Consider the following 26,053-nt stretch of genomic DNA (forward strand, 5'->3'; position numbering starts at 1 on the left):
TCACTCTGCCTCTCACTGAATGCTTTATATTACTGCTGCTCCTCTAGTGCTCAAAGGATTCTAAACCCACCAAATGATTATATGTAAGAGATGGAAAAGGGTAAAAAGGAGTCACTGATCAAGTGTGTGTTTGTGCATACACACACACGTATCTAAAAATGTGAAGTATTTCAGGCTCTTGGACTACAAAACATCAATTGTAGGAGAGAACAACAGGCTACCTTTATGTTAGTGTGATTGTTAAGAAAACAGAAAAGGACAAAAATATCACATGTGGAATTATATTTAAAAAATAATGTGAAGAAAAATTGATTTAACTTTGTTCTTTGTTTCAATAGCACCAGCAATGAAAAGACATACCTATTATCTGTGGCTGGCTTTGAAACCCAGTTCTAGGAACAAAGCAAAAAAGACAAGTTTTCTGTATTGGTTTATGTGATACAGAAATATGGATGGAAAGATGCAGACTGAATTTATATATTTTTTATATATATATATATATATATATCTTGCCCCTTGTGATCACTGCCTCCACTTCAGTCTCAGTCTGGGTCATACCAGACTCAAATGTGACACTTTCTTGAGGTGCCAAAAATTCAAGGTCCAATTGTTAAAATGAAAACATCCTTGGATTATGGTTTCAATATTGGACAGGCATTTCACTCAGTTCTCTCTTTACAGAAAGCATGGACTGAAGACTTTCCTTATTTCAAGAAATAAGACTTCAAATTACTGAGCCATTTTCCTGTGCAGGCACAAGAATACATAAATACCTGACCAGATGAGCTCAAAATATCAAGTTCATCATCTTATCTGCAATGGGTGTGTAAGAAGCAGATGCAAGAAACCCTGCAGATAAAGACTGGGCTGAAGTAATTTCAGTCCCTGGTAGGTAAGAAATGGTTCTAAATCCTGCTGGTTTTACAGATCCTCTCTACTTGGTCAACAAGTATATTTAGAAATGCTATTTAATATTATCTAAAAGATATCTTGAACATGTATACAACCTTCTAGAAAACTTCAGCAAGACACTTTTGACAATTCTATAAATCTAATAAGAAAAATACATCTAACATGATTTATCACTTTTGAACATGACCTTTCAATTGCCCCATCTCCTCACCCTCTACCAAGTCTCCTGCCTTTTATAGACCAGTGTAACTTCACCATTTTCCCTTCTTCTTTGCCATCCTCCCCAGTGCAATCTATTCTGTACTTTGCTATATCTTTTTTTCTTTTTTGAACACCTTTTCAATCTTTTTAGAGCACTTCTTTTCATTTAGGGAAAGCTGTACTGTATGCTGTTTTTCTTCCAGATGAAACTTATTATTTTTTCCTGTTGGACAAGTATTTCCTTGAAGTCTTGAAGAGAATTCCAGTAACTGTCCACAAAGAATGGCAGGTGATTTTCATTTTCCAAGGCTATGGGAGAAGTATTTCTAATTTCAGCAAATAAATTATCTAAATCTGTTACTTATATATCTAATTATGTACTACTAACTAGAACTGATAACACCTAATGAAAGAATACCTGAGCACATGTTGATAGTTTTGTATATATTGGCGGTTTTTATGGAGAGGGTTTATTCTTGTTGAATTAGCAATGAGGATCTTCTGGAAGTCTCATTCCCAAAAGAGACTTCAGATCTTTAGTCCTATTGCTTTGAATGCCTAGGTCACTTTAAAGACTGGAACTTGTATTTTTGTAGGTTTCATTTAAAATTGAAAGGACTTGAATACTGCTATGTAGTAACTAGTTGGATAACAGTAGTTATATTTTTTCATTAGTTCAGAGTGCATATATTCAAATAAATTATTACTGCTTTATTCACTCCTTGCTTCTTCACTGGTCTGGAAATCAGAGTGGACATTCTGTGGTCTGCATGTACACAAGTGCCTGATGTCACATCAAGACCACCAGCTTTCAACTTACGTGCACTGCAGCAGAAGGCCTATATAAGAACTTCTATTTTGATCCTTGAAACCACTCCATATTTAGTAGCAAAACCTCTTCTCCTGAGAACTCTCCTTTTGTTATGAAGCAAGTTAGTTTAATGAACTCTCCTATGGTATATTTACTGTTAAGTTCTTTATAGGAAGATATCAAATACAAGTTGTCTCTCCTAGAGGATTTTACTGCAGAAATACTTCTTTTGGCACACTATCATTAAAAGACAAAATAAATCACTTTCTGCAAGGGAAAGAGCATTGGAAAAGGAAATCCATCTGCCAGCTAAAGTTAGTTTACCCTCATCATCAAATAAAAACATGCCAGTCTTCAACTCCAAGCCTGGAAGATTTCAGTCTAATAAATGTAGTAATATGTCTCACAGCATTGCAGTTGTTTTCTGATGTTAGAAGTGAACTATCACCTACTTCCAACCTTGATAATGATTCTATGATTCTAAAGGGTAACCATTTTAAACTGAAAGAGGGTAGATTTAGGTCAGATGTGAGGAAGAAATTCTTCACCATGAGAGAAATAAGGAGCTGGAAGAGGTTGCCCAGGGAGGTTGTGGAAGCCCCCTCGCTGGAGGTGTTGAAGGCCAGGTTGGATGAGGCCTCATGCAGCCTGGTCTAGTGTGAGGTGTCCCTGCTCATAGCAGGGAGGTTGGAACCTGATGATCTTTTAAGGTTCCTTCCAACCTTAACCATTCTATGACGCTATGATTCTTAGGTCTCTAATGCAAACATCTTGAAAAAACACTGTGTAATGCCTCAACGTGTTTTGAGCTCCTCTAAGCACCCCACCAACTACTTTACAATAGGTAATAAAAAAAATCACTTCCATTTCAGCCATAAAGCAGTGTGCCATCTCTGCCTTAACTCGTACCCATACAGATGTGTCTTTTGCATAGGAAATGCAAAAAGACATCATTCAAAGGAAGGCTTAAGATCATACACAAGCAACTGTGAAGTTGCTTTCATCATTCCTGAGGAATCTGCTGGGAAAAGGCAATTGGAGAGAACAGGAATAGGAACAACAACAAAAAATCTTCCATATTCAACATCAGAGAATACCACAGACCTACAATTCGCTCTGTGTAGGTAATGATGAAAAATGACTGCATTTTCCTCACTTGGATTCAAGAGCACTGGCTTGATGGGAGTATGGAATGACAATAAACAAATATTTCAACTAAATCCTACATTTAATTCTTAACTTTCTGTCTTCAAATTCTGAAAACAGTAAACTGCTAAAATACCATCAAAACGATATGTGAAGCAACAGAAAAAAATAATTAAATGGCATAATAATCCACAACATAAAAGACAAATTACAATTTTGGAAGGTCTCTGATTTTGTGAAATGTCTTTTTTCTCTTTCTTAACTCAAGGGAAAGTGGTCAGACTTTCTGGAACATGGCACAAGTGCCCAATAAATGGATTACTGCAAAATGCCAACAGAGAAGCACAGCACAGTGGTGGCACTACTCTAGTGGATGTCCATGGCCAGGCATGGCATAGTCCCAGACTTTTCTAATGTACTGCCAGACAACATCACACTGTTACTTAAGATATATAACAAATATAATGATCCCTGCTAGATGAATAGCATCACAATAGAAAGGAAGCTCCTTTTGCTCTTGCCCAAGACTCTGGTCCTAATCAGACTGATGAGACATTCAGAAAGCTGCCAAAAGAGGACAGGTTTGTTTTGTTTGTGAGCATGTTTTTAGAAGTGGTGAAAGTGCCAAGCGAGCTGATTAAATATTTATGCAGCTTCCACATTTACAAAGTGGCTTAAAAGCATTTAAAAGTGTCCTATTGGAAACATCTCAAAAAGAAGATGCATGCATAGATCCCCTATTCAAAGCCTATTCAAAAGTAGCCTTAATAACAGCATAGACTTATGGATATGCAGAATTCTGTGCTGTATGCTTTGGCTTCTTCACAAGAAATTTTACCTTTCTTGCTAATTTGAAATTCTAATCAACAAGAGGTTCAAGCAGAACATAAAACGACTTTGTAACCTGAAGAGGTGGAGGTGCTGCAAAAATTCCCTACCAAATGTGTATTATCTAACAAGGCATGTGTGAATCTATATGCAGATTTCTCTGCAAGAACAGGTTTTTAACGCATCTTTAAAAGATTAACATATCTACAAGGTATCATACAACACAGCAAAACCAGGCAGATGAACCAGCAGAGACCAGCTCATGCAGTGATACCTGCTGCTGCAGCACTGTTCAGAAGAATTGGACATCATTCCTCAAAAGAGTACAGTTATCCCCAAAACAACACTTCACACATCTCCTCTAACCCTTCCAACTGGAACAATGACTTCATGTGTTGTAAATGATACTAACAAGAGAACTATCTAAAACAGTGTGGAAGGGAAACAGTTTTCTTCTTTTTTTTCAAGACATGGAAAAAGCATGAAATGAATGTAGGAATAAAACAAATAGCTACCAAGACACAAAGCCAAGGTCCTAAGGACTTGTAAATCGAGTACCTCAGAAAACACTTGCTCTCTGGATTTCAATATATAACCTAGGTTGTTCCCCTAATATTTTGGAGATTGGCCAAAAATAACATCATGTAATGGAAGGAACTGTTTTCTAGTCCAGCCTAGCAAAAAGTTCCAGTGCAGCTTGCATGCACTATTATTTTACAATATAAAAATATTTTAGTCTGCTGATACCTTGTATTATTCTCCTTCTAGACAGCTCCATTCTTGCATATACTCTTCTCTCTCTTCTGTGGGGAATGCTCTGCATTAGCATTGTCAGATTTCATTACAAAACTCAAAGAACATTCACTTTTACTGACATTTTCTATAACACCAAACCAAACCCAATTCCCAACAAGCTAAACAACAAGCTTTTGGAAATACGTGAGCTAGTCTCGTTTCCCCTTCTAGCTTTGCAAGATGTCATGGACTTTGATTAAGTGCTAAGTAGCTCAGAATAACTTGGCTAGGAATCTTGTCATTCCTTCCCAAGAAAAAAGGGAAGTAAGCCACATTATGGTGATGCTTTTTAACCAAATAGATATATTTATTAGAACGCCGTAGAACATAGCTTGAAGTGGTCCTTACTATTATTCCCATTCCAGGAAGAGTGGAGGTGGAATGTTAACCTTCAAGTATTCAAAGTTAGAAGTCTATAAATATTAATGCACAGTATCTTATAAACTGCTCTCTCAAGGCATTTCAGTTCCATGTTCCCTCACAAACAACACAGCTGCAAAAGATTCAGGGAACATGCAGTAGGAAGAAGTGTACATAACTTATTAATTATATTCCTAAACATTTGCTATGGTCACTGCAACTTGCCTTTCAATATTTTCTTTTTCATATAGAGTGTCTATACTTACTCATGACTACCAAAATGATAAATAACTGAATCAAAAAGAGGAAAACAAAAGAGGTCATGTAAGACACATTAGAATGTTTCTTTCAATCTGCCAATCTGTCCCTGGCACTGAATGTCCATTTGGGACTTCCATCCTCTTCAGTCAGTCAATCTCAGGATTCATGCTAGAAGCACACAGCTCCATGATACCTATATAAAATTTTATGCCTGAGACTCAGGATGCTTACAAGCTCCTGCAGTTTTATGTTGTATTTCTACTACTAGGTTTATGGTCAGGAGAAGAGAAAGAAACAGATTTTTTTAAATTTATTTTTCCGTTTGTGCTTTATTTCACTGTCTACCACAAAGGTGGTGAAGCAATATGCAGGGGCATGCATTAGAGACAAAAAAGCTATTAGTGAAAAGGGCTGCCCAAGAAATGAATGGAAGAAGTTGTATACATAAAAATAAAATAAAATAATGTCATCTTAATCCTTTAACAGTCCCTGGGCAGGTATGGTTAAAGAATCTGCACAAAGTCTTTAGACTGCAAGGCAAAGACTTGGTTTTTCCAAGTTGAGTCACGTAAACCTGCGTTTCAAAGTGTCTTCTGTCTATTATCTTGAAGATCGTAAGCCTGGGAAGCTGCTTTAGGGAGCACATAAGAGATGCACTTTTGCACTGTGAATGCTCTGTGAACAAACTACCTTTTATCCCAGTATCTGCTAATTTCAAATTCACTTTCCTATTTATCTTAATACTTGCACAGAAACATGTCAAACTCTTTTCTCCTACATTAAATGCAATACAAATTTTGAACAGAGACTTTTATATTGCTTGAGGACAGAGCACACACTGATGTTTTAGGGCTTTTTTCTGAATCGACAATTCTTAAAGGAGTTCTATGAAAGACAGTCTTCTGCTTGACTTTGGAACTAAGAAGAACTCTTAACAGTCTCTTCCTGTTTTTTTGAAGACAGTGTATTTGGAGTGGGAAAAATTAAGATATGGCATTCTCCTAGACTCAAGTCTGGCTTTTCCTCTACTGGATACCAACTCCATAGAAATGGAAAGCATCTCCAGGAACTGAACTGAGGTTTCCAGGAAATTATTTCTGAATTTCCAAGAACCCTCAATGAATCAAAGTAAGAAGTACAGCATACCTGCTTCTTAACTGCAATTAAAAGAAGTTTGCTGTGTGTCAGGTCTCAGTCAGAATCATATCTCAGTTCCACCATGTGCTATGAAATAATGCTGGTTAAATCTTTTGGTTTGCAAATCTTTTCCTTGCTCTACAAAACACATGCACATTAGAGTAACTACTTTTACATCATGAGTTCTTCACCCTGCTATGGATTCATGAGTCAAGGGCAACATCTATTGGAGACAGTCCAATGGAGCAACTTCAGTACATGATTACTCCCAGGGAGACAGCATGAGATACTGAACTGCTTTATACCTCAGAAGTCACTGACCTACACATTTCATCTGCAGGCTTTCCCCTTCCAACCTTACATGCTGTTCTCAATTTTTTGTCTCAGTTGCAATCCCCAGCAGTCAGGCAGAAGCAGGGACTGTGACCCCACAAGCTAGCACAAACTGTGGGGCACTACTCTTGTGCAACATCCGTAGAACTGGGGTACAATCTCAGTTCCTCTGTGGTGGTAGATGCAATCTCACAGAAATTAGCATTTTAATTTGTCACATTCTTTCTCGGCATAAGCAAAAGAAACATTTTTCTCCAAAAATGTTTAATTTAAGAGAATTTTTCAAGGAACCATTTTGCTCCCAACAACTTGCGGCATCAGCAGCGGTGTCAGTGAGCGTCAATGTATGACTAACTTGAGGGAGAGGAAAAGCTAGGTTCAAAATTAAAAGTTTAGGCTTTAGGGAGGTGAAGAGAGTTTGCTTTTTTGAATAAAAATGTGATCTTGCAATGATATATTCAGGAGGAATTTTTATCACCAGTACACTTGGAGAAGTAACATTCGCTGCCATGTTTGTAGGGCCATGAACACACTGAAACAACATTGCATCTGTTGTATCATTCCTAGTTTCACAAGATGTTGTCTTGTAGGATGTGGGAGAATGAAACCAAAGAACAGGATATACAGTAAAAAAGCAGAATTATTCCAAAAAGGCATCGTAGTGTCCAAAAGCAGACACCTAATAAGGCAGAAGTAAACCATAATAATAGGTAATACTCTTGCATATGGTAGTACTCCTACAAGATTTTCCATAGGCTGTACCAGCAAAGAATGTATTTTCCTGCCAAGAACATTTCAATTTGAGAGTAATGTGAAATTTTAAAAAATAAAAAGTCTCCTGAGAAGGGGCAGATGGATGAAAAACTACCTCATCAATGCAAGGCCTGGGTGCAGTGTTTGATATTTTCCGAAGAGCTAGAGGACTAGTAATGCTTCTAGAATTCTCTCTACAACAAGCCCACATGAGCAAATACACTACTCTCAGAAGCTGAGGATTTAATTAAAAGCCAAAAGTGCACCCAGTAATTTAATTAAAATAGCAAGCAATACCAAGTGATTCAATAATGTATGCCTATCATTTTGCTAGGCCCAATGAAAATGAAGAAAAGATAAGGCTACTAATAAAGAACTGGAATGAATAATGAAAGGGTCTATACTAACATACTGTACTTGTTGTATTAATTCTAACTGTTCTCCTGGATCCTGCATGTCTTTCAACTTCAAATCATCACCTGCTGAATATGATTCCAGGTTTGACTTTCAGTGTATTTCCTGAATTATATTATTTATGCCTTGGGTTTAAATAGCTTTCTAGAGGTTGCACCATATTGATCCACAGGCTGACAACAGCTAGACTTGCTGGCTAAATCACTGCAGAGAAGCAGCTCTATTTCTTTTAAATCTAAATGAAATTTATTTTATGACTTTATCCCCTATTTAGACCTTGTGTCCAGGGTCTCTAAGATTACATATTCTGCTCCATGCCAGTTTTTTATTCCTGTAGCTTCTTGCTTTGTCAAGAGTAATTCTTCTTCTAGCCAAAGGGAAATAAAGTTGCATTCAGAAGCTCTATTTATAACATATAGGAAAAAAAAGCCAGTGATGTACATTTCCACCCTTCCTCTTTATTTTAGGTGCAAAGACTTAAGACAACATTACCTGCTCCTGCTTTTTCAGAACATGGCAGGACCCCTGTGCCACTTAGGCACAGATTTGAGCAGCTTTCAGCAGCAACTCAGGAACGTGTAATGTCTGTGAACACCCCTGTAGTTAAGCCTTACTTCATGCTCAGTTAACTAGCTGGTAACTTTGCTTCAGGATTTGTCAGATGATCATAGCAATTTTTTGATCCTTCTGGGTTTATTCAAATATCAAGCACATAAGTAAAATCAGTACTTGTGTGCATAGCTATTTGCTAACATATGGACAAATATGTTGGATTCATTTGGAGTGGGAAGCTTTCTAGGCAGGATTTTTCTTTCTGAGAACAGACTGCAGCAGCCTCCTGCCAAAGCTACAACATGCCTGTGAGACTCTGGATAAGTAAGTACACTGTAAAGAAAGAATTTTGATTAGGAAAGACAGAATGCTTCAGCCTTCAAAAATGTTTCCTTCAACATCTGTCAGACAGGTGGCTATTATCTTCATTTTTCCAATCAGAAAAACATGTCTCAAAGACTGAGCAGGTTACTTCCCTAACAGTACTGAAAGCGATGAAATTAGAAGTAAGGTAGTCTCAGCTAGATTTTTATGTTCAAGTTCACTAGGCCATGTGCCTCTTGTGTATAGAGGATTATTAAAAATTGGATCTTCTTTTACTGTATGTATAGGCTTGCTGCTTCTGTAACCACAGCACAGGTATGTAAGAATAGACATAAGGTGGCACACCAACAAAATGCTTATTTGTTTCTCCTACCGTAGTAGTATTCCTGCAAAAAAAACCAAACAAAAACAACCCTGCAGGTTATATACTGAAGGACTTAGCACATCAGTAGTGTCAAAATAAAACCTTTTTATATATATTTATTTTAATTTAAAGGAATATGCTAACTTATTTAAGGAGAACTCGAGGACTTAAGAGACTGACTTGCCCGTTTCAACTGCATGTATTGACTGAACTACAGGAAGGTTATTAGAAGGCTCACTATATGTTACTTAATCAAGAGAGTTGTCTGTTGTAGAACTTTAGGTAGCACAGTGGAAGAAATAAGAGTCAGTACATGTGGTAAGAAACTCACCTAAGCTGAACAGGCTGGGGTACCAGAGCCTTTCCAAGCTCTGTTTCATGATTCCTAATTATAAGCAGACCATGAACTCCATTTACACTTCCAAAGCTGTGGACAGCTTTTCTAAAGCCTAAAGTTTTTTTCTGGGTCCTATCCTTGGAACCCACGATACACCAGTTATTCAACTGCTTTTAACTGTTTAATTTCCGGTATTTTCAGAATACGTATTACTCAGAGACCAACACGACTTAACAGCTCCCGTTCCCTATCAATTAAATTACAGTCTTGGGGTAACATCCCTGTAAAATAAAACAAAACAAAAACCCCTTCTGGGTTTGAATTCAAACGTCTTTTTTCTTTCTTTTTTTTTTTTTTTTTTTTTTAAATCCTTGCAGCAATGTAAGCTGCTCAGCATGACTGGAATGGCTGAATCAGAAGTACTATTCTGAGAGCAACTATCTTAGGAGAACAGTCAAAACTGACTGTAGTTCATCTTAAGGCCTGGCAGGCAGACTTGCTGGAATTGTAGTATGCAACCACTTACTAATAAGATTTATTTTTTCTTGATTACTTCTTATTGAGCTGGTTGACTCATAATCTCCAGATGCAGTAAGCATATTTAATTTTAATCAATGGAAGTACATGTTATACCAATACATAATCATGGCCTCAAGCCATTTTGGCTTGCACCAGATAAAAATTATCCATCTAGAAAGTGAATTTACCAGTGCCATTACAGTCTTCTCCACAGAAAAAGGTTCCATGGAAATGGAACCATCCTTTAATATTTTACTGAGTTTTAATAGAAACGTTTCAATACATGTTACAGATGAAAAAGTTGCTAAGACTTGTGGTGGTTTGGTGTTTTGTTTTTTTTTCCTATTCAAATTTGTTTCTTCCTGTCCTTTTAAAGATAATTTCTAAATTAATTGAGTAAATCAAATAATTCCAAATTTATTCTGGCACAATCCAAACAAATGCCTCATCTCCTGTGTTTATGAACAAGCAGCTCTGTTATACAAGTTAAGAATCTGCACCTGTTTTTCTTCCCCATTTTTTACTGAATCACAGTGAGACTTGCTGCCACAGTATCTGTAAAAAAGATCCATTTTGTACTACTATGGACTCTTTATTTGCCATTCTTCCTCTCCTCTAATCTAAGCAAAGACTGCAGAACCTTAAGTGGTTTTATGCATTAACCTTACAAGAAACAAGCCTCAAAGTAGTTGTATACAAATTGAGTTACCAACTATTCAGATGTTGATTTTCTGTGTTACTAAGCTGTAGCAAGCAGCTTGCTATTTAAGTTGTTACAACTAGAAACCACTTTACCACAACAATCTTACCCACTTTCATCATATCTTGATGAGGCATTTCACCATCTTCTAATAAAAAATTAACATGGCATTTATCCAGTTTGTGTTGAAGTCACATTTAGCACCATCTCCAATAAGCCCAGAACATTGTATACTACAACAACTGACATTTGGATCCTCTTTCTAGAAATACGCTTTAGTAGTTAGATCTCAGTCACAATAAGGAGTGGACAATGATGTATGTAGATAAAGTTATAATCCACATAAAGTTCCTAACTAATCAGGAAGGAATGTTATGCCCTTAGAAGGGTGCAGGCCATGGTGTGCTCCAACAATGTCCTGTGCCCTCATTCCACGCATGCAGCACAGTGAGGCAGCACTCACTATCTAACTGACAAAGTGAGACTCTTGTTTCCAGACTCAAAGGCTGGAGCCTCACTATGGAGGCCACTTGTGACTGAGCATCCCTTCTAATCAAGAACCAGACAAACATCAGTACTTGCCAACACCTCACAAATAAAAGCTGCAAAGCAACATGGTTTGCCTTCACCCATGCCTGAGGTTAGTAGTTACTGCAGAGTCTCCATCAAGAGCAGCAATGAATACATAACTGGCTGAATCTGTCAGCATTCTGGGAAATTACAACTTGTGACAACATATCTTAAGCCAGTAAAATTTCCCAAAAAAATATTTTCTTTCCACACAGGCAAGAAATTCTGCTAGCAACTGTTTGGTCAGGTTGCACCACAACTGAGCAGTTGTCTTTTAATACAGGCTGATCAAACTGCAAGGTTTCAACATCTTCCCATGTTCCCATCTACTCTGGCCAAAGAACACTAAAAAAACTTGAGATTCCTACCAGAGAAGCATGCAAACAGATTGGCAACATGTCTCTAAGGCATGGATACTGAAAGCTAAAGCTAGGTTTACTTCCCTGGGCTCATTAACTTGGTCACTCCACTGACTGTCAAGAGTTTTGGATAGGTGGAGCCTGAGCTACAGACATGTCCACTAGGACATGGCCTACAATAGCAAACATTCTGCAAAAAGCTGCTGAAGAGCTGGCACGCTGTACCAATTTTTCTTTAATTGCTGGCTAGGGCTGCGTCTAACATAACAGATGTGAAATTCCTTTACTGGTCATCTAGAATATCTTCATCCAATTTATGCAACTCCAAATATATTAAAGACCATTGCAGATTTATGTGTGTTGGTTTTACACAAGTGATACCAGAGCTACTTTTTGCTGTGAAGTACTAAAACTTAAAACTAAGCCATGCTTTCTGTGAAAATAATTTCTATGGCTTAGAAGTTTACAGCTCAGTATCTTTAAAAAATACACACCACTTTATTTAGTAGTGCTATACATCTAGTCAAGTAATTAAGACACAGACCATACATTTCTAGTGTAATTTGCAAATAATCAACCTTTTCCTAAAATACATTTCCAGAACTCTGTGTTATATAGCTACTTCAACTCACAAATTTTTGCTGCCCATAGTTTTCAAGCAAGTCTGTGGTAGCCACCTGCTATCACTGAACTCACAACTTAATTTTCAGATCAAGAATCACAGGCAAGCTGTTTGCACTTCCAGTAGAAATGCTATATGATTCCTCTAATTCCTTGATGATATAACTGCCTACTAAGTCTGATAACATAAATACATTATTACAATAGAATCGTTATCCATCATAAGACACTAAACTATTGACACTAAACTTGAGAACATTGCTCTCTAGAAAACACGCTTAGTGTAACTGTCACCTAAAAACATTTCAGAGGAAGCTGGCTTTGTTCTACTAGTGTTGATTTTAAGGTTATCCAGTCAGAGAGGCACAAAATGAGAATTCATTTAAAAATTTCTCTTTCGCACTGAAGCTTGCAAAGTGCATCAACAATGAACAATTCCTATCACTTCTCCCAGTTCGCTGTGAACTCATCTTACAAATTGCTCTTTTGATGATCAAAGGGAAGCTGAATTTGTCTGTGTGCACTCTGGATGAGTTTGTAATTCACTGGAACTTCCAGAGGAGGCTTGGCAGCACACTCGTTTGATAGCCCCAGGGTACAGGATTCGGGGGAGCTCAGTGACTCTTCCCTTCTGAGTTCCTTCCTTGCCTTTAATTGGCACCTCATTAGAAATTAATGAAAATGACATCCTCTGTTCTTCCTGCTCCAGGCACAAAATGCTACAAAAAGGCCCATCACAATTCATAACACATTCAATTTATATAGCAATGGTTCTTAAGCATTATTTATGAGAAGTTAATTTCTTGTCAGCAGTTACTAACTTGTACATAGTAGAAGCAGACTTAAAGAAGATTTTGAGAGTATGCATGTATGAAAATAAACAACTCTTTCTACATCTGAAAAATGTGCTTGAATTTAAGAACCCTTACTGGAACTCCCTTCTCAGTGGTGAATTGTTTTCCTTCATGGCAAAGCTCTGTCAAATCTGTCTAAAATTCTATGTTGTGTCAAGGGAACAAGCTCAGCAGCATCACCTCTCTCTGGACAGGATACAGGAGACAGCAGAGCTAACATGGCAGTTTCCCAAAGATCTCCACATGGGTGTACAGCAGCAGCCCACTCTCTCTGTCCCCATTTAAAAAGGTTGTGCTCCACTGCACAAGTCCCAGTTACACTGGATTAGTAACTGCTGGTATATCATGACATTGTCCAGTATGTATAGATTTTCCTTCTATGTCCCGCTAAAAACGTTACTGTAAATGTCACCAGGACACATCAGCAAAAACATGATTTCTAGTACTTTTAACATCAGGACAAGGAGATGTGTAACAGTAAACAATAAAAATGCTATTCTGTGGAGTCTTAAAAGAGTTAATTTGGATTTTAACAACAGTGTTTCAGACACAGCTTTGGAACAACATAATATTTATGTGGTTCATCGTTTTTCCTTACATCCAAGCTAACAGGCACATTTATCCTTCTAAAGATTGTGTCTGCCTTTTTATTGATTCTGACTATCAGAATTCCTTTTAATGTTTAAAGTTAAGGTCTTGTTTCCATGTTTTTTCCCATTTCTTCAATTAAGTATTAAGACGCCAAGAATTTGCAGTGGTCCGAAGTCCAGATCAAAAAATGTTCTTCCTTAACCACTACTTTTGAAGTACAAACATGATTACATGCTTATTTTACACCAGCTGATTATATTTCCATCATTTCCAGTTAAACATGACCTGTGCTTCACGTTATGACTAAAAGGATAACCTGATCACATATGGATTTAGAAAACATTTTAAGTGAATGAGACTTCTAACATATTTATTCTGTCCCATTTCACATCACCCCTTCCCCAGGGTTTTTGATCTGTCTTGTCATTCATGACCTAAAGCAACCTACTTTCACAGCTAGCAGGGTAAAGTTAGTAAGAATGGTTTCTAAGGCAGCTTCTTAAAAAATTAGAAGAGCCACATGCTGGTAAGTATTGGTAAAGCAGTTCAGGTGATGTGAAACAGATAACCTGTGTTGCTCAGTGGTGGGGTTCAGTCAGGGTAGACCTACTTTCACATCACATTTCATTATAGATAACAGATGTAGTGAACACAGGATTAATGAAACCTTATAGATGCCCAGATAAACCAAAGTTCTCCAGTCTTTTAAGCCATTTTGGAAACATGGAAATAGACTTCTGCCTTTCACTTCTCTCATTAAATATGTGGAATATAAATATTTATTATATATCCTCTAAACCATATAGGATGTAATATGTAATGCAGGAAGGCAATTTTTCATTTCCTCATTTACTGCTGAGGAGCTCAGGACTTTTTTGTTTCACCTTCATGCTTTATTAACACATTTTATGAACTTTAACCAAAGTATTTCAATAAAGCTTCATACATCCAGTAGGAACAATTTAAAGAATAATTCCTACAACATTTATATTGCCACAATGTTGAATTATGGAACTACTTCAATAAAATTTGAAAGAAACCAACTAAATGTATGTGTCACCTTTGCAGCTTTCTATCACAGAATCACAGAATCTTAGGGGTTGGAAGGGACCTCGAAAGATCATCCAGTCCAACCCCCCTGCCAGAGCAGGGTCACCCAGAGCACATCACTCAGGAACCTGTCCAGGTGGGTTTTGAATGCCTCCAGAGAAGGAGACACCACAACCTCTCTGGGCAGCCTGTTCCAGTGCTCTGTCACTCTCACAGTAAAGAAGCTTTTTCTGATGTTTACATGGAACTTCCTATGTTCCAGTTTGCACCCATTGCCCCTTGTCCTGTCACTGGACATCACTGAAAAAAGCCTGGCTCCATCCTCCTGACACTCACCCTTAACATACTTGTAAACATTGATGATGTCGCCTTGTCTTTACTTAATATTAGGTATTCAGTATGGATTCATTAGTTGGGTCTTTGTAATTAGCTTAGTCAATCCTTTCTCTCCCCACTGCTGCTCAGAAGGACACACCTTCTGTCCAGAAAACATTTTAATACACTGTCCTACATTTCACAGGTGCAAGGTGAATTGCATCTATTGTCTATAAAAATCCTTAGGAAACTGTCCCCATGCTGAGACACAATAAAGTAACTAAACAAACTTCTCCAAATGTATCAATACAAACGTGGTCAGAGAGTGGAAGTATAAGCTTTCAATGAATGATTCAATGAAAAAATAATTAGCAGGTAAAACTACCATGTGCATTATCACAGGGTCTGATAAGCACACTGAAATGAGTTATGAGCAGAGTTATCCCATGAAGGAGTGAGCATTTCCTCTGGAATCCAGTCACATTAATTATTATTTTAGAAAGATTATTTACATGGAAAAAGAAACCCCAAATCAGATGTCTGCATGAGATTATCATCCTCAATTCAATTAGCAGAAGAGTGACACTGACTTTGGAAGTGGCAGGTTGGATGACTTTAAGTGTATGATGAACAAGTCTTCCCCCCCTCAACAGCTAACTGTGAGAATGAAAACATTTTCTGTTAGAGGGGTTTTTTTGTTTTAACTTTTTCATAATAATGGAACTATAAAATGCAGAATGCATACACTGACCTATGTTCCTTTAAGCTCTGTAAAAACCTTGTTCTCTTTGTATATTTACTGATGTGCTTTGTGTTTCTTCTCCTGTCAAGTGGGTACAACACTCTCCTGCCTTACAGGGACTTCTGAAGCTCAATTCATTAACATCCAAGATCTCTTGAGACAACGCAGTACATCAAGGCCAAAGTTTTAAAGGGGAAATTAGACAGGAACTAATTATAACTTTTTGCTACCAGTGGAAGCCGTAGCTTCTGTTTAAAGTACCTTTGAAAGATACAAAACACATCTTCTCTGGATTTTGACCTCTGATACGGATCTGAGCACAGCTGCGTTAGAAAGCTGGACGCTACTGACAAACAGTACTCACCACAGCGACATGATCCCAGTTCCTGCTGTACTAGCTCCAGTTTTGTTTGGCACTGGAAGCATCGGCGTCTACTCTTCTGTTTGGATCGACTGGTTTCTTCAGGCCTGTCATTACTGTCATCCAGTAGCCGTGGCCGTTTCACAGGAGAAGCCTCACTCTCCGACTGTGAATCTGTTGTATTCACAATAAATATTTTAGGAAAAATATTAGAACTTCCTTGCTGAGGCATCCCTTTGGGCAGATTGAAGGTATATTGCTTTCAGCTGGGGTCACCACCAAGCAGCGTGATACTTCCCATTCTATCGCATATACACGTTTTTCTTAACAATCAAAACGAGCATCAAGTAAAGGACAAATTATGTTTGTTCCCTGTAAGAACCCCTCCTGTTGGCAATGCTGAATAGAAAACGAACTGATTAGCTTCCTTCCTGCCGTGGCTGGGTCATAGACAGACACATGTAGAGTACACAACATCCTAAACAACTGCAGGCTTCATCTGTCCTCTCATTTAGTTTCTCCTGTGCACCTCCTTCCTTCTCCCTGCACAAACTAACTGAAGGAGGCTGCTGATGAAAAACAACTGAACACACATTCGACCTATTTTCTCCCTGGGCAGGAGGGAGATTTTTAAGGCACAGCATGTGAACAACATCTCTCACGACTGAAGGCAGCACATGAAAGCACCATACCGTGCTTCCTTCTCTTTCCACGTGGATAACAATTTAAATGTAAATTAGTATACACCAACAGTACAAACCCAAACAAAATAAGCCCAACCTGTACATGCATGCTATGAATTCAAAGTGCTCAGAAATGTCTAGATATTTAGTCAGAATACTATTTGCATTAATAACTATCAATTTCAGCTTATAAGGAAAGAGAATGTGGAAAATGTTAAGAAGTTAAAGTTCAGCAAAGCGTTACTATAGGTAGCATTGTGCCTTCCCCCCACACCCCTTTTACAATGGAGAGTATGTTGACAGGGACTTTAGAGGAGCATGCAAAATGCACATTACTGTCTGGAACATGGGATGCCCAAGCCTTTTGTGGCATGTCAGAGGCAGTGGATGTCAGCAGATCAGCTGCTTTACAATGTGAGTCAGGTCAGGCTAGAAAAAGACCTTTTCCCTTGCCAAGCATGGGCATAGCAGAATCAATTCTGTGTTTATTTTTAATAGAAGCTGCAAATAAATGTAATCCAAACTGTACTCATTTTTAATTTTTTAGTAGCATTACAAGGAGACTAACTGCTGGAAGCCATTATTGCAATCAGTCAGCATTCTGGTGCAACAGAGTGATAAAGGAAAAAAAGTATTAGTTCAGTTAAATCCATTTTGAAATAACATTAATCAATAAATAAACAGTAACTGTATCTTTTCAGCAGGATGGTAGCCTGTATCAATGCAGGCTGGGGGAAGACATGCTAGAGAGCAGCCCTGTGGAAAAAGACCTGGCGGTACTAGTGGATCAAAAGCTGGACATGAGCCATCAATGTGCAACTGCAGCCCAGAAGGCCAACTCCATCCTGGGCTGTATCAAAAGAAGTGCGGCCAGCAGATGGAGAGAGGTGATTCTGCCCCTTTTACTCTGCCCTGTTGAGACCTCACCTGGAGTACTGCATCCAGCTCTGGAACCCCCAACACATGAAAGATGTGCACCTGTTGGAGCACATCCAGAGGGGGGCCACAAAAATTATCAGAGGTCTGGAGCACCTGTCTTAGGAAGACAGGCTGAGTGAGTTGGGGTTGTTCAACCTGAAGAATAGAAGACTCCAGGGGGACCTTAGAGCAACCTTTCAATACCTGAAAGGAGTCATAAGAAGGCTAGGGAAAATCTGTTCACAAGGGCATGTAATGATAGGATAAGAGGCAATGGTTTTAAGCTAGAGAAGGGTAGATTTAGGTTGGACATTAGGAAAAAGTTTTTTATATTAGGGTGGTGGATCAATGGAACTGGTTGCGTAGAGAGGTGGTGGAAGCCCCACCCCTGGAGACATTGAAAGTCAGGCTTGACAGGGATCTGAGCAATCTGGTCTAGTGTGAGATGTCCCTGACAATTGTAGGGGGGTTGGAATAGATGAACTTTAGAGGTCCCTTAAACCCAAGACATTCTATGATTCTACTGAACATGTTTTTACCTTTAAGTATCCATTGTATGATGTCCTGTGCTTATGGAAAACATGTCTACTTTGTGTTATCTGCCCTGGATTAGCCAGGAAAAGTTAGCCATCATGGCTAAAACATTGTCCATATCCTTGTTATTTCAGTGATCTTATCTGATCCACTGCTTATCAATATCATTCCTTTTCTTGACCAAATATCTAATGAAGTCAGACTAGGAATACCTGCTAGCCACTCTCTCCAGGGTATGCTCTGTTAACTTGCCCTGGTTCCTCACATACTAACCCATTTTTCTTACCTGTGTTCCATACTTTATCTCACAGTGTTTTTCCAATTATTGGACACCAATATTACAGCCATTATGAATATACAACTTAGCTCACTTGGGTCTACTTTGTTTCTGTCATACTGCTCTTAAGGTATGATGAAAGCGTGCCTGGCTTTTCAATAAGTACAAAGTCCCCACATCTCACTTTGAATAGAAAAGCAAGCTGCTTTCTGCACAGCTATACACACCTGTATAGGTGGTAAGTTTTTATTAAGCTGCAATAATTTTATCTGATCTGTGCCTCAATTCAGCCTTCTTTTTGATCAATGTTGTAAATGACAACTTACACTTTATAAAATACATCTATTAGGCCTAAACCAACATTCAGTATGTAATGTGCTTCACCCCTGCGTGCCTGGCAGTGCAGGAGCCTTGACAAGGAAAAGAAAATAGTGCATATTGAATTAATACAATCACGGAACTAGTCCTGGCTTAAATCAAATCTCTGCAGAAGATGATCCAAGAGAAAGATCCTCTAAGCAGACCGCAAGGATCCCAACTCATAGTCCAAGGCAGCAGTCCTATGACACAGACACTTGCTTTCAGAGCACATAAAGAGCTGCCTGGCCTTGAATGCAGGAGGGTGCACCCTTCACCAGGCAGCTCATGTGCTGTAACCTGGCTGAGTCAGGATTTGGTAGAAATCTGTTCCAGCCCACCTTGATGCCAAAGATGGGGAAACACATAAATTGGAGTTTATTCATTACTCAGAAAAACAGATACAGTGCTATTTTGAAACAGCAACCTCCCCCACATCTTTACTTCTGGAAACATAAGCCATTCTGTTACTTCTCAGAAGTGAATTTGGCATTCTGAATTAAGCCAATGGAAACCATAGTGCTCTGCTGACAATGAAGTTCAAATAAGGGATTCATGTGCATGAGTCAACCAGTCTCTAATCCAGTAATGAGACCATATGCCTTAATGAGAAAAACAGCTACTCCAAGTCAGGCTAGTAGTTCTGTAATTAGAATATTTAATTATGCATTTCCTGTTAATTGGTAGTGACTAACTGAATATTAACATAAGTTGGTTAATATGACAGAAATGAAAATTTAGGTATCTGATTGTTTAAAATGTGTTTGTTTGGGGTTTTTTTTCCATAAATTGAACAGTGTTAAACTGAGGTAAACATAGCCTGACTGTTGAGGACACTGCCAGCTATCTGATCTCTGGCTGTACAGAGCCTTGAACACACAAGCACCAGCTAACACTCATTACAAAACAGACCAACAGCACCCATGCTCACATCTTCTCATGGGCAAGTACAAAGCATGAGGAGAGAGCACAGATTAGAAATCAGAACTTCTAGTTTCATTCATGCAGGAATTTCTTCTAGTTCACACTGCCTTCCACGATAGTGACCCAAGCAATATAAGATGTAAAATAAATCTTCCGGCAAATGGAATCTTGCAACATTAAACTTCAGATATAGAGCAAAAAGAAATTGTCCTGCAAAGCTTTACTACCTGGATTGTAGGAAAAAAACCCACCCAAGGACAAGGGTGAGGTACTGCAATTGGACTCAAGTAAAATTTCACAGTGTGAAATATTAAACAATCAAAAATGGCTACAGAGAAGAGGATTCTTTCAGCAGGTGACTGACACTAGCTTTGATTAGAAGGATGGTTTGGTCAACAAGAGCGATTTCTTATTTGCTTTTAAGAAACATTTTCCACACTCCACTTACATTTTAGCATTACACCCAAACCAAAAAATTTCCAGTCTGAGGAAAAAAAAAAGAAAAAAAAAAAAAAAGAATGTTTTCCTTTTACCTGCAGTATCAAAAATAATAAAACTTTTCTGTAGAAATGAAGAAAAACAATAGAGATGAGACCACCTCAAAATTCCCAAAGAAATCAGTCAGCAAGATAACTGCCATTGTCACTCTGTCATTGTCATATTAACTCAGCATTAAGAGACACAGATTCTTCTAATTTGTATCCAATGATGGAGATTCTTCTAACTGTGGTACCTCTATTGAACTCCCATTTGAAATGAGAGAACAATTTAATTCAGTTGAGCAAGACTGAAAACAGAGGCTTGTCTGGAAACAAGCAGCAGAGCACCATTCTTAAAAATTCTGCTATGTCTTGAAAGGCAACTAAAGTTTGTTTCTTACTGTCACTGTTCTTATCTTCATTACTCGCATTCTCCCCTCAAAATTTTTCCAAATCAATGTTGTTACGACTGTCAGATGTGAATCCCACTCTCTCATTCTCCTGCCACTGAGGGGTTTGCAGGCTGTATGTGCATGGCTTCACTAACAATGGCCCTTTCATGGCATTCTGGGGAGAGGGTGGGAAGCTCTAAACCCAACAGAGGTGTGGGCTGAGAAAATATAACAGGGAAGGAGGAAGGAAGAGATGGGAGAGTAACAAGAGAAACCCTCCCTCCTCTGGTGCTGCTTGCCTCAAGAATGAGATGGATCTGTTTGATCTCGGGATTGATGACAGCTTTTGAAGCACTCTGTTAGGTGTTTTTTTTTCTTTTCATAAAGAACCCATCACACTGACAGACTGGCATTTATGATCTCAGCTGCCTGTGCAAACACCAGTAAGAGCAATAATTAATGTACCCTCAAACATCACCACTACCTCCTCTGAAACTATTTTAAGAGGAGCTTGAGCAGTTAAAACCTCTGTCCATGAAGAAACTTACACAGTCACAGGCAATAACTACATTACAAGGATTAACTGAAGTTTGAGCAGTATCTTCTTGCCAGTTTCTAGGGATATTTTTTCTTCATGATTACATTTTCAGATGGCATGTTGACTATACATTAGAAATTTCACCTAGAGGAAACCGTCTTTACAAATCCTTCCTACCACATTTACCAGAAACATCATTTAAAATTAGCTCCTGTACTTCAAATGAACCTAAAACCTAACAGTTTTTCCAAAACCCCATTTGCTTGTTGACTATTAATGAAGTGACAGAAATTCAAGATTAACATATTAGGAGCCAAGTTTGACAACTAAGACCACTTCAGTTCTTCCCTGTTGGCTGTATAATGCTGTGGAAACAGTTATTTTGAAACTTTGATATTTACATGGAGATTAACATCTCATCCTCTTACACAATCAATACTGCATCTCAAAGCTGCATCAGAAATTTAAACGTGCACCTCGTTGGAAGCACTCATGCACAGGAGAAATTAATTTCTCTTGTGAATTCACCCCAATTTTTCTTAAAATGCTACAGACAGATGTCTCAAAAATTCTTACATGAACTCACCTTTGGTATCACTACAGTGCCCTTAGCATCACCATTTCACTGATTTATTCCCCCCCCTTCCCCAAGTTGAAAAGCCATTGCACTAAAACTCATCCCTAAACAATGTGGAGTGGAGAGACTATATAGGAATAGTGCCTATGGAACTCAAGTTCTGCCAGCACCTTCTTTGCCTCTGGAGGCTCCCTGTGAAATCACTCTGGAGACTATAGATAATGCCCAGAAGTTGCATTACAGAAGTTAGTACTTCTACATCAAACACCAAAACCATTCATTAGTCGTTGTTTCCAGCCCTAAAGAGTAAAAACAACCTGCCAAACAACAACAAAAACCCCTTCACAACTTTTAGCCTAGCTGTTTGATATACGTAATGGAAAGAGTTGCTACAAGATGTTTCAAATGTGAAATGTTCCTGATGTGCTTCAGACTCAGCCAGCAAAATGGTCTGTCCCACTTTGCAATAGAGATTAAGGCCAAGGCTTCCGATACAGACAGTGACTTAAAATGTTTGGTTTCTTTTTAATGAACACTAGGAAACATTTAAAAAACGACATTCAGCATGTATATTGCTTTGAGCGCAAGCATTACTTCCGAGCTCAACAACAGCATGGCTTAATTTCCCCAAAATGAGAGCTGGCATCAATCACACATGTGCTGTGAGTAAAGAGGAAAAAACAAACTGATGCAGTACCAAGCACTCTGCTAGCAATGTTAGAACACGCATTTATAAAGCACAAGGATGAACCCTCCAGAGGCATCAAAGAACTTGTGTGGGTGGCTAATGGACAGCATGTCTTGCAGCACACAAGTACAGTGCTATGCTTAAGTAAACCTGCTGCCTAACAGCACAGGACTGTGGCTGAGCTAACACAAGTAACACAGCCCAGCAGCTCCACCTGACTTGAATCCAGACAACCTGAAACACAGGCATGGCTAAGTGGGTCCCCTGGCCACCAGTCACCCCCCAGAAAGCAGCATGGCCTGATAAGGAAGGGAGATCAGCCACAGCTGAAGGTTACTTCAATAGGGACACTGAATATTGTCGTATCACACATGTACCCTCCCCAAGTACTGAGATGCCTGTTTTCACAAGACCTGCATGTGCGACTAGTGTGTTCAAGACCCGACAGCTTTGTGAAATTTGATTAAAATAAGCCAAGAAATTCAGAAGTTATTGTGGGACAAACTATCGGGGCCTTATTTCCTTAGGAAACCAGGGAACTGCTCTTCCCAGTGTTTTACCTGCATCAATCTAATTTTTTTTGTATCACCAAACTTCAAAACTTAACACTCTCTAGTTAAAATCTTCTGTATGTGTGTGAATGAGTATTAATGCATGTATTACTGCTGGCATATGACTTCATGAAAACATAAAAAAGTGGGAGCATAACCATAAAATTTTAGTAGCATTCCATTTACACATAAGGAAACACTTTTGTACTCAAGAAGTGACCCGACTCCGGCACACGTTGCCCAGGGTGGTCGTGGAGGCTCCATCCTCAGAGGTGCTCAAAACCTGGCCAGCCCCCAGCCAGCTCTAGGTGACCCTGCTTTGAGCAAGGAGGTTGGACCAGATGGTCTCCAGGGGCCCCTTCCACCCTCAGCCATTCTGTAATTCTGAGATTTATGGGTGGGAAAATATAATATAAAAAAATTACATTCTAATTCCTTCCTTCCTCTGACATTTTTTTGTTTTCCTCTGTATTGTTGGTACATTCACGTCAAAAAAGAAGTATATTGTACTGCAGTGTGACTTAATGAGGCTATTAACTACAATCTAATGAAACAGAAGAGACTAATTTAGTGCCAGTAACCCAGATGAATGAAATGTACATTGAAAATTATATGACAAATAGCGAGTTACATGGGCTACTGCATGCATTTCAGCTAAGTTATAATTAGAAGTGTGAAAATCCATATTATCCTTCCCCCCCCCCCCAATAAATTGCATAATTGCTAAATTATGAGAAAACCTAATTAGTTTTCATCTCATATTTAGGTTCCTGTACCACACCTGTTTTATATTTAAATTCTTGCATTACTTCCCTCATACTCTCTGATGTTGGCACGTCTTTAGTGAATGGAAATACTCCTTTATTTCTCAAACATTTTTACTTACATACCAAATTGATTTGAAACAGTATATATTTAAAAGTATTCAGGCACTTGTACTGTACAGCTCCTTTGATGGATTAACTTCCTGCGTTTCAATTAGTTGAACCATTTCCTACAGCAAAGACACCCCTATTTCTGCTGACTGAAAGCAGGACCTTTAGAACACTGGAGAATGGGGTTCCTTTCCTGAATTACACCAACAGACCAAGTTTGTAAAACTCCAGAGCCCACAACCACGGATGGGTTTTTGGAGAGCAAGCAGGTTGCACAGTCCTGCTGAGCACTCAGCCTGGTGCTCACTGCCCATCTCTTGCTACAGGGGGAAAACAGCTGAAGAACGTTAAGAAAGAGCTGCTGAGAGCAACATTAGACACAGACAGTAACTGCTCGTGTGTGCAGGCATGAGACTGAATTCCTGTTGTCTTGATTACTGGGGGAAATTTATGCAGTGCAGAAGCTTGATACTATTCTGAGGATGTTAAAAAAAGATGGGGTTGTTGTTTTTTGTTTTGCATAGTTGACAAACAGCATCTCAAGTCCTTCATATACTCAGACTATTACAAAGAACAAACATTAAAAAGGCTGGAAAAAAAAAAGTCACAATGTTAAACTCACTAGTTTACAAAAAATATTTTAAAGGTGTCAATTTGAACTTATTTTCTCATTATTAAATTTTGTATTTTAGCAGCATAGGGTCAGGGTTGGGAGAAGGAGAAAGGAGATTCTGGTGACAGTACAGTTGGAGAAAAATTGCTATCGTAAGTGGCCTGGGTATTCAGAACAGGATTATTAGGTGAAGGAATAAGGCACACACATAGTTAACTCAATGGAGAAAAGAAACACAAGAAGAAAGAAAAAAGCTGTAATACAGAAATATATATACGAAGGCAAATAATGAACATCCTGGCTATTCCACAGCACCTGAAAACTACTTAATAGCATTCAAATATGTATATTTAGATATATTAATGCGTATATACAAGCACATACAAATAAGCTTATGCTGGTTCTAATAAAATGGGAAATTCAAAAGCATTCAGCAATATCAGTTTTGGTTTTGCTGACTTTAATGAAAGCCCTCTTATGCTTTGTGAAATTCTCTAATATTGGATTAATAAGAATAGATAATGCTATAAATAATGCATATTTGCTAGACAGCTCAAGAGTGCATAAATAAGCGGCAGTGCTCCGCTTCAAAATCCAAGCAGCACACTCCAGCTCTGGCCTCATCAATCAGATGGTATGCAGTATTCAGGAAGGTAATTCTTCAAACTAACAGCTTAAAAACAGTTCTATATAGAAACTACTTGCTCTGTTATTTTTCATTCATACAGTGAGTTTTTCTTAGTACAGCCTTCCCCTCATTGCTGTAATGATGGTTTTCCAAGGCTAAGACACAGATTCAGAAGAGAGATTGTGAAGAACTCTCACCTGCTAGCAGTGAAAAAATAATTTTCCATATTTATCTTTCAAAAAACTTATTTGTCATTAACTGCAGAACCTCAGTGATGCCATTAGCAACAGAAATCTTGCAATGAGAGACTATAATTCCAAGGACCGTAACTGATTGATGTTAAGGGAAAAATCCTAAGAGCTCTTGTATTTTGATAAAAAATTTACTGACTGCATTAGAATCACAGAATTACCTTGTTTGGAAAAGACCTTGAAGCATCACCAGGTCCAACCATAAAGAGTAGGTTCTGAAATGTACAACTAATCTATCTTCAAAAAACAGTAGGTTTTGATTCAGTTATTTTAAAGAAAGTTTAAAAATCAAGTTTATGTTTTGTGCTACTTTTTCTAGTAATTTTCGTAGGAAAAAAACAACCAGCCCTAGCATTGAAGACAATTTCTGTACATCTGATTGCTGTCTACAATACATCAGAAGTCAGGCTGGTTTATTGGGCTGTTCTTACTATTTTGAAAGGAAGTTTCTGGGAAGCACCTATACTAACCTGAACCAAAGGACCAGACCTACATAAAGGAAGAGGTAGAACTCAGAGGATACAACAGTACATGCATTGCCTTGCATCTTCCATCCAG

General features: G+C 38.3%; 1 protein-coding gene across 3 annotated transcripts in view; it reads right to left on the reverse strand.

Annotated features, from left to right (window-relative positions):
- Nucleotides 1–26,053, reverse strand: part of ZFAND3 (zinc finger AN1-type containing 3) — a 134,032-nt gene that overhangs the window by 3,665 nt on the left and 104,314 nt on the right. For all 3 annotated transcript variants that reach the window (XM_051613718.1, XM_051613715.1, XM_051613716.1), the window contains one exon: nucleotides 16,214–16,384. In XM_051613718.1, coding sequence (XP_051469678.1) covers nucleotides 16,214–16,384 — 171 coding nt within the window. The remainder of the gene's footprint in view (nucleotides 1–16,213; nucleotides 16,385–26,053) is intronic.

The sequence above is a fragment of the Apus apus genome, chromosome 3, assembly GCF_020740795.1.
Source record: "Apus apus isolate bApuApu2 chromosome 3, bApuApu2.pri.cur, whole genome shotgun sequence".
Taxonomy (NCBI): Eukaryota; Metazoa; Chordata; class Aves; order Apodiformes; family Apodidae; genus Apus; species Apus apus.